We start from the raw sequence: 13,550 nt of genomic DNA, 5'->3' as shown, positions 1-13,550 counted from the left end.
AATGCACTTGCAAGTGATACTAAATACGATACCCAAAGCATGGTATTCTAGTAGTGGGCCATTCATAAAATTCCCTTCATGAAGGTCATTAAAATGAGATGAGGAGATTTAAGTGGCCTTGAAATTAATTGCACTTATGGCTAAATTCCATTCATGCCCTAATATATTGCTTTGTTGTTTTATCCAATGGAGGTGTTAAGCATCAATGGTTGCCTACTGCACCTAGAGCTAAAACTATAAACTGGTGTCAACTTTGGTTTGTCTCATTTTAACCTCTTTATTTGATGGTTGATTAGGCACGTTGGCTCTATATAATTTCTTGTGGTGCATATAACTAAATTATGGGTCTCAATATGTTAATGAAACGTGGAAACAATTTATGGACTTGACAAAAATTGTGACATCAAAGTAAGAATTCTAGCCCTAAAACCTCATATCTCTATGTAAAAAACACAATTATCAGCGCGTGAATCAAAAGGTGGTGTTATGGGTGGCACTCTTTTTTTTCATGGTTAAAATTAGAGCCTTTTGCAACTATGGGATTAAAAACCCATGATGTTGTTACAAACAACTTAAAGTGGTGCTATCGCTAATATCCTTTTTTTCAAGGTTAAAATTATGTCTTATTTAAGACTATGGCCTTAACATCCGATACGATTGCAACTAATACTTTAAATTGACCCTCAAATTGAAAAGTGTGCTACTAGGGACACTTCATTTTTTGGGTTTAAAATGGCAACCATTTTTAAACCATGGCCTTAAATATTGGTATTATTGCAACCAATATCTTGTTTTTAAGATTAAATTTGTAACACTTTAAAACGAGGGCCTAAGAATAGTTTCTGTTACAAATGAAAACACAAAACCTACCCTTGAATTGAAAAAAGGGTGTTACAAGTAGTGCCATTTTTTTTAGGATTAGTCATGACTCTTTTGAAACCATGACCTTAACAACCACTCCCATTGTAACTAATATCTTCAAATCAATACAAATATAAGGGAGGTGCTTTGGATCCTTATAGATCCCTCAGAAAAATAAGAGTTTGATTTTGCATGGGGTTTAGGGATTAACTCAAATAACGAGGTTGGATCTCTAGTGACATATCAAAGTCTGTATCAATTAAAAGAATGTGGGAATAAGTGTATCATTGTTATTGATGACTCATCAATTATTTTTTGATTCATGCTTAAAGCGTAACGATGAGAACATTGTATCAACATGGAAAGAGCTCACTTATTGATTTGAATCCACCTTTAGGAACTTAAAGGATCTTGCATGACACATGAAAAACTATACAAATTTGTGCATGAAGTGCAACCTTAGGTGCGAGGGGACGCCATGTTAGCATGCTTTTGAACCAACCATAATCTGCATCAACAACTTTGCGCTATTTTTCTCCACCTTCATCTAACCTCTAACGTCTTTTAGGATTGCCTTAAATAGCTATCGGAAATAAGGTTGTCCCATGATCAGTTATGCCACCAAGTGTTGCTTCAATAAACAACCTGCCTTAAAAAACATCATCTATGTTGAGTAGTGGTTTAAACATTGCCGTGATACCACCTAGCACAAACCTAAAGGTCTTGTCCAATTTTTTATTTTCAACATTCTTGGTTATGTGACACTACCTTATTTCAATCATAGAAGCATGACCAACCTATAGTTACTTGTTATAAGAGTACACCTATTCACTCAAGGTTGCTCATAACCCCGCCCTAGGCTACAATTGTCAGATCTGCAACCAAGTTCTCTAACACCTAAAAGCTCACACCCAACTCTGATCATAACGCATCCCAACAACACCTAACACTTAGCCAAACATCTCAATATGTTGTTAAGCAAAGCATTGCAAGGATATAAAATTCAATAGATAAAGAGCCACAACACATATGCTTATTCCTTATTAATGAAGAATGTTACAAATATTACATAAGGGAGTCCAACCACTACTCACAACTTGTTTTACAAAAGTACAAATAATCTAAGGAACAATTGGGTTAGTGCCACTCAATCCATCTCTTGCAGGACTCATTCTTCAACAACTTATGCTATTAGCACCCAAGTGTTGGCTGTGTTGAACACTATGCTCAACACTCACTTGGAACTCTTTGACCATTATCTCTTCTTCATCTCCTATTTTTGCCTTGCACAATGGTTGTGTTCTTTTATATAGGTGGGAGGTGATTAACCATTTCCCCTTCTTCCACACACCTTTCATCGTGCCTAATGCCAAGTGGACCTAAACATGCAATCCACCAATTCAATGTATAGTTGATTCTTTAAAACTCTTAAAAGCCTTAAGGCAAGGAATGTTCAACCCCATTAGGTCCATATTCTCACCAAAACAGGTTGGATTGCCAAAGACATGTTGGATTACCAAAAACATTCCAAGTTTATTTAAAACAATTCTTAATACACTAAATGATTCACCAAATTATCTAATCTTCTAATCTTTTGATACATATCTATGTAACTCTACCATCTTTTACTTCACTCTCACCAAATTTGTCTTATCTTTTGATGCATGTCTATGTTCCCTCTTCTTTGCAAAGGACTACCAAATCCAATTGAAGACTTTAACAACCATAAACCATGGTCAAAATTAAATCTGGCCCTTTTCACACTAACAAGGCTGATTATTTATTATTATTATTAGACATATTAGAGCAGCGTGGTGCAAAGTGATGGTCGTGGTGAACAACGTCTGCAATCCTTGTAGATTTGTATTATGTTTTACATTCTTTCTATTTGGACAAAAACGGATGTGAGATGTTCGTGAAATGACAAAGAAGCTAAAATTAAATTTCAGAGAGAGTGGAGTGCTAAGCTCGAAGGTACAAAAAGACCTTTAAAGAAGCAGGGATCGGCAGATCTTATATATATATAGCTCACTGTGAATTCGGTGGAACGGACATCTTGCTTATCGCCGAAGGGCTTTCAACGACAAACTTCAGCATGATATCGCAATTTTTCGTGCTCTCACAGAGAGGAGACAACATTGTCTTCCGAGATTGTAAGTCCCAACGTCATTCCATTGTTCATTCCATTGTTCCTCCTATTAATCGTTCCGGGCTATTCATTTAGTTTTTAATTTTACATATTCCACAACATATTTCTGTGCCTTTGCTATTTTTGCGGGGGTTAGATCGGAGATCTGAATTTCTTAGCACTAGGCAAAGATTCCTTAGACGAGAGGAACAAACCTCTGCGTCATTCAAGGGATTTAACTGGAAAATGGTAAGGTGAATTGAATTATTGCCCATATCAAGCTGTGCAAGGTCTTGAATATCAGAAATATTCAAATCTTCCCCTTCCCCCGCTCGATTGGGTTATTCCAAGCGGCAAACCCTTATGTATGTATCAATAAGAACAAGATCAGGTTGCAAAGCTCTGGTATTGATTCTAGATGCAAGTACTTTACATAAATTCAGGCTGGCTTTGTGCTGTCTCCGGTTTACACGAGATGAATCTGTTCTTCATGTGGCTTGTGTGGTATCCCCTTCTTGATATTTTGCTCTTTCGAACAACGTTGGTGAGTTGGGACTAAGTTAGAGATAGAAACATTTGATCACAACAGGAAGGCAGTCCTTCTCATTTTAGGAAAGCATATTTGCTTGCGTTTCAAAGGAAAAGTAACTGCGGTGTAACAAATTTCTCACTCTCAGTTGTGAAATTTGTCTTCCAATCTACCTTACGAGTTCGAGATACATCTGCAATATAACCTGTTGATTAAATCTACCTTCCATTTTGCAGCTTATCCCTTGCTTTTGTACATGCTTGTATGTAGCCCTGTAACGTTTCTCTCAGAACAAGCTTATTGCATCGCGTTCTTACTAACATATAATCAATTCACTTAATCAACCAAAGCAATTGTGGCTTTCACATCTATGCAAGAGGTTTTTACCTTGGTTCAGATATTCATACCACTGATTGTAAATTGGACCAAATTTTGGATCAGTATTAGAGATCCTTGAGAATTGTGTCGATGGACCTGTTGCCAAAACAAGAAGCACACAGATATCACATGAAAAACGACAGTAGCGTAAAATGGGTAATTGTAGAGTGATTGGAGGCCAGCCTTTGAGCTCTCAATGCATTTTTGATAATGAAAGAAAGAATCTTATTAATCAACTAGAATAATCAGAAGTGGTAACCAAAATTGACCAGTGTGCGGGAATTATATCATCTGTAATGAATCACCGAGGAAAGCATCTCCAAGCTGATTTAAAAGTAATGTAAAAACATCAAAGAACAAAATCTAATATATTAGTGGTGCTTATCACTACTCTAAATTCCATTATAGCCTATTTAAGACTTAAGTATGTCATTTGGTATATAATCAATCTCTCTCAAATAGATACAATCCATGTTATACATGTTGCCTGCCTCTGCAAAGTTCAAAAGCTAAGTATTGTTATCACTCCCTTGTTGAAGTTGTGTTGGCCTTGCAACATTTTATTTATTTAAATTGGATATTGGTGAACTTGTAAAGAGAGTCAAATGAAGTCAGGTCCATTCATAGCTGCAATCTGAGGGTAGAAGAGAATTTACCCTTGAAGGAAAAGGGGCAAATTCTTTGGCACAAATTAGAAACCCTTTCACATGCTTAAATTGCTTGACACATACTTGATTGTTTATTTCAAAGTAAAAGTCCGCATGGTAAATACTAAATAGAAACAGTTTGTGATTGATGTACCTTCTATCCGTAACTAGAGTATATAGAATCTAGACCAAGCCACAAAGAAAGGGTTGGCCGACTTTAAATCGGCCTGTTTATATTACATAAGATACAAAATTTGGAGGTCTGTTTGACTGTAAAATCTTCCTCCCAGCTGACTGACTCCACACCGACATAGCTCACTTTAAAGTTTAAACCACTTAGTCTCTGAAGTGGTTACCCATGGCAATCTGATTGATGTAGTTATACTGAATAACTTTTGCCCTGAAAGTCAGGTTTCAGACTCTACGCTGATATTTTGTTTGCCTTCATTGGAATTATTAGATCAAAATAACAAAAATCCATGTTTAGGCTTGGCATACAAAGCCCAATTATGATAATTCATAAAATTCTCCAGGGCTGTAAGAAACAGGATATGAAAAAATATAATCAGGGATGCTTGTAGTTAACTTTCTTTAAAAAAATATAATCAGGGATGCTTGTAGTTAACTTGCTTTATTGAACTGGATTGGGGCTGGTTGCCAAGTTTCCTCCTCTTTGATAAAGATGGGCATATCAGCAAGCACCTTGTCTATATCACTGAACCAACTATCTTCTTGATTCACTATGACCAATTGAATATGGAAATCCAGGGTCTGCCTGAACTCAGTCTTTTTCCACCTTCCTGAACATGTCTGTGATAATGGAGATCTAGGGGCTGCTCGTATTTCTTTTCCTGGATCTTTTTTCTCTGTCATCTGCTATTTGTTTTAGTCTTTAGAGCTTCCTCTCTGTAGTCCTCCATCTTCTGCAATACCTCTCTTATTCTCTCTAGAAACTGATTAACTTCAAAACAAAAACATTTCTTCTTGGTGATCCTCCTGGATCTTGCGCAATCAAACTCAATCTATCCGAAACCACTAAGCCTTATTCTAAGATCTGTTCTTACAGCTCTGGTGCATGGTGTCAGACAGTGGTCCAAACTCAGGGCTCTGTGCAGTGGGCTGAAATGCACAGATATTCCAACAAAGAAAAGTAAAGGAAATTCAAGACAGAAATATGAACCACAACAGAATATTTAAATAGGTCTTGTCATGTCATTATTCTCAGGATTAAAATCAATTTACATCAACAGATTTGCCCTCAGCCTCTCACAAATTCTTACAGACTCTCAGTCATCTTACTTTTTTCTACAGATTAGGCACCTTCGGTGCTCTGCTCCTTTGCTTGCTGTCTGCAATCTCAGATTTCTTATTTCATTGCTGCAATTTGTCAATCACGCAAACACTGTCTCCTTCGTATTTTTTGGCATTTGGATCAAATTCCTCAAGTGCCAATTTTCTTCTCCCATTTTCAAATCAGCCTTGTCCTCATGACCTTGGTGCATCCTTCTCAATTGCTATTCTCCATGCAGTCCGCTCTGTCTTCTCTTCAATGTACAACTTCCTTCTTTCAGAGCTATATTCTTGAGGACAATATCTTTCTGTTTTGAATCTTTTAATTGCCACTTGGTTCCAAGCAAACCTCCTCTCAGGGCCAACCTGATTTCCTTCTTCCATTAACTTATACTTTCCTTCTCCAACACCAGGCATTCCAAGGATCATGACTATCCAGCTGCAATGATCTATCACCATCTATTCTTGCCTTGAATTCACTAACAAACATGTCCACTTCTTTGACTTCTCATGTTCGAACATTTCATCACACAGTGCCATGCTTTGTACTCCCATTTGTATGCTTTGCTGCATCATTATTTTATTATTTCCATTCACATGTTGAATTCCTATCTGCACTCTTGACATATTCATATGTGATCATTTCGCTCATCATCCTCAATGCAATCCAATCAAGCATTCATGATGCTCATACATCAAGCTCCTCAACCACCTTTGGATTTTCCAATCCTCTCCTAAAAATTTCCCTTTGCTTGATCACCTCAAGCTTACTCCGCCTTCATCCTTCTCCTTCCCTTGGCCTCCTCCTCCTTTGGATTCGTCTTCCTTACTCCTGGACTTCCATTCTTCTTCACTCTCCTTTGCAACTCTTACCTTTTTGCAAATCCATGACAGATCAATGAAGCAAGAACACATTTCTTCTTCCCTTCCCTTTGTCCTCCTTGCTGGTTCATCCTGTCAAGATTCCTATATTTGGCATAGAGGAGGGATGGATGCTTCTCTGTCAAATCTACAATCACTACTATTTGCTAGTAGTGCTCGGGGGAGAGGGGGCAGTGGCAACTTCTTTCTGATAACAAATTGTGAGCATCATTGCCATAATGTATAAACCTTTATCATCAGCCAATTGAGTTGCCTTCCTGTTCACATCCCTATTAATTTTTGGTAAGTAAACCCCTTTTAACTTGAAATGGTACAAAATTCCTTACAATATGAGCTTTTACAACATGAATACCTTTTGGCCATGAAGCCATGAATAAGGGTTATCTATTCTGTCAAAGTCATCCAAGATTTGCATCTGGCCTCACTGTCAAAGAATAGATTAGCATGGTGATCAACATCAACAACACCTCATTATTAGCATTGAGCTAGTTTATCCCATTAACATGGCCTTTCACGCTGGAAAGATTTAATCAACTGCATTATCTGTTGATGTGAGTGGTAGCATCGGAGGGCCTTCTACATAAGTTTGGTGTCTTAACATGTGGAAGACATTATTTGCCTCTTCTAGTGATTTATGTTTTCTTTCCTAAGTTCAACTCAACAATAGTTAAAATAAATTAATTATTTTGGACTATTGAGTTATTCTCTAAGGATAAATAATTTAATTTTTTAAGTGACTTAGAAATAATCTCAACCATTTATCTTTTGATCTTGAAGATGGTTATAGAAGGGAGATTGTGGTTAGGGATTTGAACTCAATGAAGATTATAGAGGAAGGCTAGTGTGAAGAAATTTCAACCCTGACTCCGGTTATCAGTGTTCCTTATTACTCCATGCATTTAATTTTTAAATCCAAGCATGATAAAAATTCTAAAATCTGGAAATGACAATATTTTCTGAAAACACAAATTTAGAGATTTCACAACTGCTAAAATTGCAAAAATAAAACACAACAAAATTGTGACAGCCACACACAAAAAATAACACAGTGATTTTTGGTCAATGTGACTCTGGAAAAACCCCCTACAACTCTTGGGGAAAACCAGTTTGAGAGCTCTTCTTGATTTCTGAAAATGATTTTAAGAGAAACTGAAATGCACAGTGAAAATTCCAGTAACCACAAATTACAACTTATCTCGATTTCCGTGCTTGAACTCCACCTCGGAAATCGTGCCAATCAGCAAACAGCAAAAACAGAAAGTTTTCTAGCAATAAACAACATAAACGCTATATGGCCTACCTCGGAAAATGTGCCAAGAACTTGTTGTATGGGCCGTACGGAGTTCAACAGTACATCTGCCTTGAAATTCGTGCTCAAATCTGTCTCGAAATTCATGCCCTTGCTATTGTCCCTCTTCCTCGATTTTTGTGCCTTTCTCTCGCTATACAATTTTGCCTTGGGATGCGTGCCAATAAATCCTGCTGCCCAGATTTGCTGAAATATCTTCTTGCTGCTCTCCTTCACTTCCCCACTACTCAAAATTTTTCTCTTTGCTCTCTCTTATCTTTCTCTCAAATGCTCATGAAAGAATGAATTGATTTTTTTCTCTTCTTTTCTCCTTTTACTCTCTAAATGACCTTTTGGGTTACCCTAAGATCTAATGGCTGAGATTCATTTAGATCTAGGGATGAGAATAATTGTGCATTTAATTCTCACTTTTTATTTTTTAACTCACCCACTGTAAATAAAGACCCACTTAGTCTTTTATTTCCATAGTCACTTTTTCACTTTTTAATTCTTCATTGACTTTAATAAAGTCACTTTTAAATTAGAATGTAACTTTACCACTTACAAAGTATCTTTTAAATTAGAATGTAACTTTACCACTTGTAAAGTCACTTTTAAATTAAATTGACTTTACCACTTATAAAGTCACTTTAGGAGAAAAGTACAAATAAATTTGGACACTTTTCCCTAGGCCAAAGATCAAAACCTTAGGGAACCACTTGTCCTTTGGTACCGGACACTTTTCCCTAGGCCAAAGATCAAAGCCTTAGAGAACCACTTGTCCTTTGGTACCCAAATTTTAACACTCCCTCTTACTGAGGAAAGTGTTCCTCACCACTCCCATCTTGTCTCTGAAGTAGATATGCTTGCCCCGTGGTAAGGCTTTGGTGAAAATGTCCGCTACCTGTTCATTTGTGGAAATGTACTCAAGCTTGACAGCTCCCTTTTGGACATAGTCTCTAAAGAAGTGATACTTGATTTCAATATGCTTTGACCTGTCATGAAAAACTAGATTCTCCGTGAGTTTTATGCAACTTTGATTATCACAGTAAATTACTGAAGGTCTCAATGCCTGACCAAATAGACCAAACAACATCTTGCGAAGCCATATGGCCTCACAACAAGCCAAACTAGCAGCGATATACTCTGCCTCAGCTGAGTTCAATGCAACTGACTGTTGTTTCCGGCTGATCCATGACACAACTGCTGAACTCAACTCAAAACAACACCCAAAAGTACTCTTCCTATCTGAAGCACAACCTGCCCAATCTGAATTAGTGTACCCTGCTAGTCTCACTCCATCACGCTATCTATAATCCATACCAAAATCCACAGTCCCCTGCAAGTAACGAAGAATGTGTTTTGCAGAGACCCAATGCACTCTCCTGGGCTCACACATGAATTGACTGATAGTGTTAACTGCAAAACATATATCTGGTCGAGTGTTGACCAAATACATCAATTTACCAATCAGCTGTCTGTTTGGAGTAGGGTCCACCAACTCGGAATTAGAAGCGTGAATCTTCTTCTAGTTAGTGATCATAGGTGCAGACATGGGTTTGTAGTCCTCCATGTGAAATCTGCTAAGAATATCCACAATGTACTCCCCTTGTCCCAGGAAGAAATGCCCCTCCTCCTGCCACACCTCCAATCCCAGAAAATAATGCATCAAGTCGATATCCTTCATCTCAAACTCTGAAGCAAGATCTCTCTTGCAGCCCTTAATGAGTCTCTTTGCACCAGTGATGATCAAGTCATCAACATACAACACCAGAATGAGAGGCTCCTCACCCACCACAATGAAGTATAGGTTTGGATCAGCCTCACTCTTTGTGAAACTCAACTGCTGCAAGTATGTATCAAACCTCAAGTACCAAGCTCTAGGAGTTTGTTTTAGGCCATAGAGTGCCTTTTTCAATCTGCATACATGGGACTCCTTCCCACGCACCTCAAAGCCCTGCGGCTGCTCAATATAAATCTCCTCTTGAATGAAGCCATTGAGAAATGCAGTCTTCACTTCCATCTGGTGGATCTTCCAACCCATCTCTGCTGCAATCGATATAATGGAGCGAATAGATGTATACCGAGCTACAGGAGCGAAGGTCTCCTCATAGTCAACTCCCTCTACCTGTGAGAACCCTCTCGCCACAAATCGAGCCTTGAACTTCTCGATGTTGCCATCTGCAACATGATTTGTCCTGTAGAGCCATTTGGAAGTAACAATTGATTTACCTTCAGGCCTTGACACTACCTCCCAAACATCGTTCTTCATAATAGAAGAATACTCCTCCATCATGGCCTCTCTCCAGACCTGCTGGCTGGCTGCCTCCTCATAACTAGAAGTCTTGGAGTCAACAATACTTGTTACTAATGCCATGTAACTACAGAACCGCTCAGGTGGTTTACTCTCTCTACCCTATCTTTTTGGCCCAGCAACTGATGTGGCCTCGCGCAAGGTATCTTGAAGCCGCTTGGCTTCCTCTTCCCCGAGCATACTTCTCCCACTGGAGTGAAAGAATCCTCATCATCATCAGAAACCTGAACTCCTGAAGGCTTGCCAACTGACCTCATGCCTGAATCTGTGCCCGTAGATGCTGAAGTACGTGCAAACTGTCCATTAGTGGACTACCCTGTGAACTGCTCTGCGGACTACCCTGCATGCTACTCGAAAACCACCCACCTGACTTCGAGAGCCAATGCTCACTGACGGATCTGACACTGTAATTGATGTACCTCTTGATCCCTAACCATTGGATCCCTGTGACTGACTCAGCTGCTCCTAAGGGTCTGGTGACTCTAGATACTCTAACTCCCGTGACCTCTTGAAAGCTCTCTCCTCCTCGAACTTCACATTCTGCCTGGCAACCACTTTCCTCTACGCAGGAATATAAATCTGATAAGCTTTCGAGGTCTCGCTATAACACAAAAAGATTCCCTTGTCTGCAGTGGGCTCTAGCTTGGTCCTGTTCTCCTTGGGGACATAGGAATATGTAAGGCACCCAAAGATACAAAAGTGCCCAACATCAGGCTTCTTCCCAGAAAAAGCCTCCTCCGGGGTCACTTCCCCAAGGCACGATGTGGACTCCTGTTCTGCAAGTACACAACAGTGTTGCAGGTCTCTGCCCACAAGAATAAAGGTAACCCCTGATCATAAGGCATGGCTTTGGCAGCCCCTATAATGGATCTGTTCATCCTCTCCACAACCCCATTCTGCTGGGGGTTGTAAAGGACTGTGAACTCCCTCCTAATGCTTGCCTTAGCACAAAAATCAACAAACTCACCAAAGGTATACTCCCCTCCATTGTCCGACCTAAGGACCTTGATCTTCCTACCTGTCTGGGTCTCCACAAGAGCTTTGAACTCTTGAAACTGCTTGAAGACCTCACTCTTGGTCTTCAAGAAATAAATCCAGGTCTTCCTGGAGTGGTCGTCAATGAATAAAACACAGTACTCATAGCCACTCAAGGATACATGAGACATCTGACCACTCACATCGATATGAATCAAGTCAAGGATCCCGGTCGCTCTGCTGTCACTGCTGGGAAAAAGGGATTTGACAAACTTCCCCATAGCACATCCTCTGCATACATCAAGGTGATCAGAACTGAAATCTGGCACACTAGTGGTGATCTCCTGCAATGTACTCAAGGCCCCATGATACATGTGTCCCATCCTGCAGTGCCAAATCTCACTCAACTCTGAACTGCTAGATCTGCTGTCGTTCCTGGCTCGGGTGCTGCTATTCAATGCCATCAGGGGCTAGAATGAGAATTTGTACACCTTGGCATGGCGCACACCAATTACTCTAGCTGAAGAAGCTGGAGTTCCCCTAGGATATATAAGCACCTCTCCTCTCTTGAATAACACATAATACCCTCTATCCTCAAGTGCTGAGACGAATATCAGGGTCTTCTTCATTCCAGGCACATATAGAACATTTGACACTTTCAAGGGAGGTTTGGGTCCCCTATCAAATGTCAATGTCCCCACAATGATTGCTTTAACCATGCTGTCATCACTAAGTACTACCTCCATATCAGTATCATCCTTTGAAAGCTCTGAGAAGTACTCTCTGACTCCTGTCATGTGGCGGGAAGCACCACTGTCAACATACCACATGCTAGAAGATGCTCTGCTAGTAGCGGGGAGTGCACACTCCCTCTGACTTGTATGGCAGGTGATCCTGCACTAGTGGCCTCACAAGATATGAACCCAAAGTCTCGATCAAAGCTCTCTGAGAAGGTCTCTATTTCTGCAGAAGCTGCCATGGGTTTGTCTTTCCCTTTCTTGTTCTTCTTCTCCGGGCCCACAACAGCATAGTGTCCCAACTTTTGACAATTCCAACATTTGACTTTGGAATAGTCCTTCTCGTTGTTTTGCTGCTTGCCTTTACCTTTGCCTTTGCCTCCACTGTTGGAAGCTTGCTTCTTTGCTTTGCCCTTCTTGCCTATTGCTAACAATGCCACATTGTCATCCCCCTCCACCTGTTTGGCTGCTCTAAGATGGTTCTTTCTGATCTCATTCTGAATGCAATCATCCCACAACCTCTCCCAATCGGGAATGTTTTTCCGTGCAACAATGCCATCCACAAAATTCCCCCAAGTCTTGGGAAGACCATTCAAAGTAATCCTCACCAACTCAGTGGGTGCAATGATCTCACCTATGACTGCCAACTCATCTCTCACTAAAGTGATCTTTTTGAGGTATGTTGTAGCACTGTCAGTCTTAGCCATTTTAATGGGCTTTAGTTTCTCCTATAGGACCATTTTTCTATTTTCATTTGAGCTCTGGTAAAGACTGATCAAGGCTGTCCACATCTCATGTGCATAAGTCTTTCCTTTCACATGAGGAATGACATGATCTTTGATTCTTTCCAAAATCAATCTTTTTGCCTTAGCATTCTTTTTGTTAAACTTTGCCAACTGTACAAGGTCAGCAGGTACTGCTACTAGGTTTTGTGTAGTATTTACCATAATGCCCCAGACTTCTGCTTCCTCAAAGATGCTCTGGATTCTCTCCTTCCATGCACTGTAGTTGTTCTGTCCATCCAACCTGTTTTCAACTCTCAGACCCAAAGACATGTTTCGCTGTCCTACCAAACTGAAATTTTCAAATCTGTGGTAAAGGTTTTTGTTTTCTCTGTAAAAACTGCACTTTTCAGCCAACCAAGCTCTGATACCATGAAGAAATTTCAACCCCTACTCCGGTTATCAGTTTTCCTTATCACTCTATGCATTTAGTTTTTAAATCCAAGCATGATAAAAATTCTAAAATCTGGAAATGACAATATTTTCTGAAAACAGAAATTTAGAGATTTCACAACTGCTGAAATTGCAGAAATAAAACACAGCAAAATTATGACAGCAACACACAGAACATAACACAGTGATTTTTGGTCAATGTGACCTTGGAAAAACCCCCTACAACTGTTGGGGAAAACTATTTTGAGAGCTCTTCTTGATTTCTGAAAATGCTTTTACAGAGAAACTGAAATACATAGTAAAAATTCCAGCAACCACAAATTACAACTTATCGATTTTTGTGTTT

At 39.5% G+C, this 13,550-nt stretch overlaps 1 protein-coding gene across 4 annotated transcripts in view; it reads left to right on the top strand.

Moving 5' to 3' along the window:
* The first annotated feature begins 2,697 nt into the window (after positions 1–2,697).
* The window catches only part of LOC149142502 (Clathrin adaptor complexes medium subunit family protein), a 169,191-nt gene continuing 158,338 nt past the window's right edge, over positions 2,698–13,550 (top strand). The window contains exon 1 of one of the 4 annotated variants that reach the window (XM_089453209.1): positions 2,698–3,014. In XM_089453209.1, coding sequence (XP_089309335.1) covers positions 2,957–3,014 — 58 coding nt within the window. In that variant the 5' untranslated portion in view covers positions 2,698–2,956. The remainder of the gene's footprint in view (positions 3,015–13,550) is intronic. The other 3 variants (XM_089453210.1, XM_089453207.1, XM_089453208.1) reach the window with 3 other exon arrangements.

The sequence above is a fragment of the Pinus tabuliformis genome, chromosome X (assembly GCF_031772625.1).
Source record: "Pinus tabuliformis cultivar Carrire ecotype Pingquan chromosome X, CPIR1, whole genome shotgun sequence".
NCBI classification, from domain to species: Eukaryota; Viridiplantae; Streptophyta; class Pinopsida; order Pinales; family Pinaceae; genus Pinus; species Pinus tabuliformis.
The sequence above is the reverse complement of the archived record's forward strand: the minus strand, read 5'-3'. Positions and strand labels throughout refer to the sequence as shown.